Source organism: Oryza glaberrima, chromosome 2, assembly GCF_000147395.1.
Source record: "Oryza glaberrima chromosome 2, OglaRS2, whole genome shotgun sequence".
Classification (NCBI taxonomy): Eukaryota; Viridiplantae; Streptophyta; class Magnoliopsida; order Poales; family Poaceae; genus Oryza; species Oryza glaberrima.
The window spans coordinates 29322282-29327145 of record NC_068327.1 but is presented as its reverse complement, the minus strand read 5'-3'; the positions used below and the strand labels follow the sequence as shown (position 1 = coordinate 29327145).

Below are 4864 nucleotides of genomic sequence, written 5' to 3'. Positions count from 1 at the left end.
TGATATGTACTGTACTTCACAAAAACCGGAATATCACTTAATTATATATATTTCAGATGGTCTGACTTTCAGTTATGTTTGTTCTACAGTTTCTAGACATATAAATATGCATCCAGCTTAAAATTCAAGCTTCAGAAACTTTTTGATTTAAACGAGGATGATCGCCTCTCGGCTCTCCCTAGTCACACTACAGTTCAACCGGAGGCGGAGTACGTCAATCATCAACCACCATATATGCTACAGTAATCAGAGACGACATGTTCAAGAAGAATTCAAGACTAATAAAAATCTCAATTCGACGACATGATTTGGTATGTGCCATTGAAAAGAGTACTTGCCTCCATGCACTTATTGCTACCCCCATGTTCTTCAATTCTCGTACATCACCATGACAGATTTGATTCACCGATGTGTTACCCTACCATACCATGCACATGCATACACCTCCTTCCTTCTCATAGCCGATCGAAACTCAACATTACAGACAAAGAAGCGGAAAAATGAAAAAGAGAACGATTTTTTTAACACGAGAATTGAATGCACGACGACGCGCGCGCGCGCGCGCGAGCAATCTAGTTCCACATCCACCAGCAGCTGATCTGCTGGCCGTCCTCCTCGTCGTCGTCCGCGTGTTGGTGGTGGTGGTGGTGGCCGTGGTCGGCGAAGAGGACGCCGGCGTCGTCGGCGTAGTAGCTGCAGCCCTCGTCGCTGCCGGCGCCGTCGTCCTCCTCCGACTGGATGCCCCCCGCGGCGTGGTCCATGGGGCCCATCACGCAGTCGTGGTACTCGTCGCCGCCCGGGAAGTACGACTCCACGCTGCTGTCCACGGCGGCGAGATGCTGCCGGCCGCACCCGACCACCAGTTGCGCGTCCGTGTCCACCACCGCGCTCCCGCCGCTGCCCGTGCTCAGCCTGTCCTCGGCCTTCACCTGCTGCTCCTGCTGCTCCTCGAACGCCGCCGCCGCCTCCTCCAGCGCCGGTTCCTCGGCGTCCGGGACGGCGACCTTCACGTCGGCCGCCGCAGGCAAGCCCGGGACGTCAACGGCCGCGCCGGCGCTGCCCTCGGTCGTCGTCTCCTTCTCTTGCAGCTTCTCGGTCAACGACATGACCTGACGGCACAAGATGACCACGAATTCAGTCAGAATCAAGGGGGCCGGCCAAATCGGATCGAGGGTACGCGCGGTTGGGCGGTGGCGCGGGCGGCGGGCGTAGCTAGCTCACCTGAGAGTGGAGGCGGTGGTTGTCCTGGAGGAGGGCGTCGTGGTCGGCGCGGAGGGCGTCGAACGACGCCTTGAGGCGGTCGAAGTCGCGCTCGAGCTGCTTGGTCTTCCAGCGCGCGCGGCGGTTCTGGAACCACACGGCGACCTGCCGCGGCTGCAGCCCTAGCTTCCGCGCCAGCTCCGTCTTCCGTTCCGGCTCCAGCTTGTTCTCCTCCTCGAAGCTCCTCTCCAGCAGATGCACCTACATACACACAGGCCGACGCCGATCGATCCAGTCGTCACGTCACAACTCGGGAACAGAGCACCGCGCGCCGCCGATCTTTACAGCTTAGCTAGCTAGCTGGAGTATCTACCTGCTCCGGCGTGAGGCGCCGCTTCTTCTCCGGGAGCTGCTCGTCGTAGTACTCCTCTTCGAGGAGCTCGTCGGGGGTGGTGAAGAAGGGCCGCTTGACGCCGCGCCCTCCTTCCTCCATGCCGAGCACCGGTCTCGCCCCTTCATCACTCCCACATCGCAACCGCAATCAGTACAGAAATCGCGCGCCACGGAGCCACGCCGTGAATTTGGTAGTAACAGATTTAGATGAGACTAATACCTCGATGGAACATGGCCCCGCCGCCGACGCCGCCGCCGCCGCCGCCGCCAGCGCCGCCAGCGCCGCAGTCCAAGAAGAGCATCTGCCCGGCGCCGGAGCCCGCCGTGCTGAAGATGAGCCGGCCGGACTCCATCGCGGATCAAGTTCTCAACGCTAGAGATCGAGATCGCGCGCCTTAATTACTTGTCGTGAGGAGAGGGGAGAAAAATCCAATCAATCAAACGCGCTTGTCGCGTTCGATGTGTATATATTTACAGATTGCTGTGGCGGAGAAGATGATCTTATAAGAAGCAGGAGGAGGACGCGATGGTGGCGGCGATCTTGTGGCGGAAGAAGCTGGTGCTCCACAGAAGCCTCGTGGAGATCTTCATCGGCGTGAGCGAGAACCCCATCATGCACGCCGCCCCAACCCCGATGTCCCGAGAGATCTCCTCAGCCGCGCGGGGAGGAGACCACTCGCCGGAAGGAGCAAAACTCACACCCCCTCTCTCCCTCTCCCCTCGCCGGAGAAGAGGCACAATTCGGCTACGGCTCCGGTGGCCGGAGAAGGAAGAAGGAATGTAACAGAAGAGGAAAATCTTTTCTTGGTTTTTTTAAAAATGTGTTTATTCTAACCAGGAAATTATTTTTTATTTCCTATAATATTTTTTTCTTGTGGAGGGCTCTGAAGCTAAAGTTTGAAGAAATGGAGAGGGGGCTTCTTATAGGCGCCCAGGGTGGGTGGATTGACGGAATTGCCCCTGCGTGGCAGCGGTGGGTGGGAAGGGACGGCTGGTGAGGTAGACGAACGGAGCTAGAAGAAACCGGGGCATCTGATCTGATATGATCTCATCTTTTTGCGCTGAAAGGTGAAAACTGTAGCTTGTGTTGCCTGGTTGAAGGCTCAAAGGCACCGAGGAGACTCGCTATCTCATCGGCCCAAGATCTTCTGCGAACAAAACCATGAAAACTATTTCACTCAAAGTTTGTCAAAAAAGATCAAGTGATTGGATTAGAATTCCATGGAACAGGTGAATAGAAGGAAGAAGTTTCCCTTTTGATTCTCAAAACATCTAAAGGCCTTCTTTGGAATCTCTAAACTTTATAGGATTTTCGCGCGGACAAATTTAATCCCTATACAACTTGGAGGAATTCGGTTATTGGAAAGAAGAGCTAATAGTGGATACCTCTTTAAACAACTAAAAATATTTGTTGCATATGAAAGAATAAGAAACAATTTCAGTTGTGTATTTCGTTGGATTTTCCCCTCAATATGCGGATTTAATTTAGCTTTGTACGTGTGGGGTGTAAGTGGCGCGAGTCATGCCAGGAACCTACCGGACTAGTTTGTGCTAGCTCACTAACCTACCAGCCCGCTTATATAAACCCACTTAGTTCATTGCAGCAAATTGCATCAACCTAGTGATGCCGCACCTCGCACCTTATTGCTCCAGACAAGGAAAACACATCATCCTAGACGAGGAGAAGTAACAGGTATCTTGATTGCTATTGAGAGATGATGGAATGACTAACCCCCATCGCCTCTCAGCTGCTATTCCGTACTAGTTGCTTGTGGAGGGGAAGAACATGGTTGGCCATGGCGGTGGTGGCCATGGTAGCCAAGAATTAGCAATGGCACCATTCCATGTGTCTATTGCACGACTCTAACCTGCCTGTTGAAGGACTTCTCTCCCTAGTTGGGACACAATACGATGCAAAATGGTCTCGCTCGAGTAGTTCTAGGCCATAGAGAACACAAAAGTCCTAACCAAGCATGTCATAGAGTAAGAAGATCATGCCATGTTATTTTACACCACCTCTGTCTGCAAGACCAAACAAAAGAATAGAATGTCTCAATGATAAAGAATGTATTCAAGTGGATTTTGGGGATAAAATCTCACCAAGGCGGCAAAAACTCCATCGAACACTTGCCACCACCAAAGAAAACGGGGCTTCCCGGTGTGAGCTGAGGAAAGGATGTCCTTTCTCTTGAAATCCCTTGGAGAGAAGAGAAGCGATGTGCAATTCACACAATCATTTTTGTTCACAAGAGCACATGATGTGTGCGAAGCACAATTTGAACAGCTTTTTCAATGCAATTACTGAATTGTGGCTTAGTCTTCCACATCGGACGTCAATCCTGGTTGATGGGTTTGCGGGTTTGAAACCCACAAATAACCTAGCAGTCAATCGAGAGTGGTTTTGTAGCATCTCCGACGCTCATGGTGGATAATATGGACGAGGGACATCTAGCCACAACTCGCTCCACATACACCTCTACTTGTGTTACAGAACATGTCAAAAATTAACGATATGCTTTCTCCCGTCACAAATATATGTTGCTTCACTTTTCTTTCGGTATTCGTGGTGTAACCTTGATTATATTTTTTATTTAAAAACTTTGTAAAATCTGATAAAATTATAATGTTATAAAAATATCTTTTAAATACATATATATGTGTACCAATATATTTCTAAGTAAGTAAAAGTTGAACATCATATATTTGTTATTGGAGGGAAGTATGAATTAGGGCCTCATTATTTCGTTTGTGCTTATTCATATAGGCCAAAACTTAAATTTTAGAACTTTATTTTAATTTATTTATTTACTTTCATCGTAATTTATTTTACAACGTTTATTTTTGGGTCGCTAAGAAACCGTATATAAAAGTTTTCACTCACAAATGATTTTTTTGGCTAATAAGCGATCCAAATAAGTACTCCTTCGAGTTTATTGTATGAATCAACTTTTCCTTCGAGTTTATACAATTCGCTTCATTACATATCAGTATATTGGATGCAGTACACACAAGAAAACTCTACACCGGAGTCGGTAGTAAGGTGATGTTTGGACACTAATTAGAAATATTAAACATAAGCTAATAATAAAACTAATTGCATAAATGAGAGCTAATTCGTGAGAGAAATTTTTTAAGCATAAATAATTCATAATTAGCACATGCTTACTGTAGCATCACATAGGCTAATTATGGATTAATTAGGCTCAATAGAGATTAATTATAGGATGGATTTTATCATTAGTCCATTTATTCAAACACCGCACCTAAATCC

At 48.6% G+C, this 4864-nt stretch overlaps 1 protein-coding gene across 1 annotated transcript; it reads right to left on the bottom strand.

Moving 5' to 3' along the window:
• Nucleotides 1-411: 411 nt before the first annotated feature.
• On the bottom strand, nt 412-2493 carry LOC127763236 (homeobox-leucine zipper protein HOX16). Its single transcript, XM_052287880.1, has 4 exons — nt 1814-2493; nt 1574-1713; nt 1222-1461; nt 412-1109 (listed from the first exon to the last, which is right to left on the bottom strand). Exons 1-4 carry the CDS (start codon nt 1944-1946, stop codon nt 573-575), a joined length of 1050 nt encoding a protein of 349 aa, XP_052143840.1. The 5' UTR covers nt 1947-2493; the 3' UTR covers nt 412-572.
• Nucleotides 2494-4864: the final 2371 nt, after the last annotated feature.

Coding starts and splice junctions, on each gene's coding strand:
- LOC127763236 (XM_052287880.1), bottom strand. CDS start 1,946: ATGGAGTCCGGCCGGCTCATCTTCAGCACGGCGGGCTCCGGCGCCGGG. Junction 1,714..1,813: donor CGGGGCCATGTTCCATCGAG/GTATTAGTCTCA, acceptor GGAGTGATGAAG/GGGCGAGACCGGTGCTCGGC. Junction 1,110..1,221: donor ACCACCGCCTCCACTCTCAG/GTGAGCTAGCTA, acceptor TTGTGCCGTCAG/GTCATGTCGTTGACCGAGAA.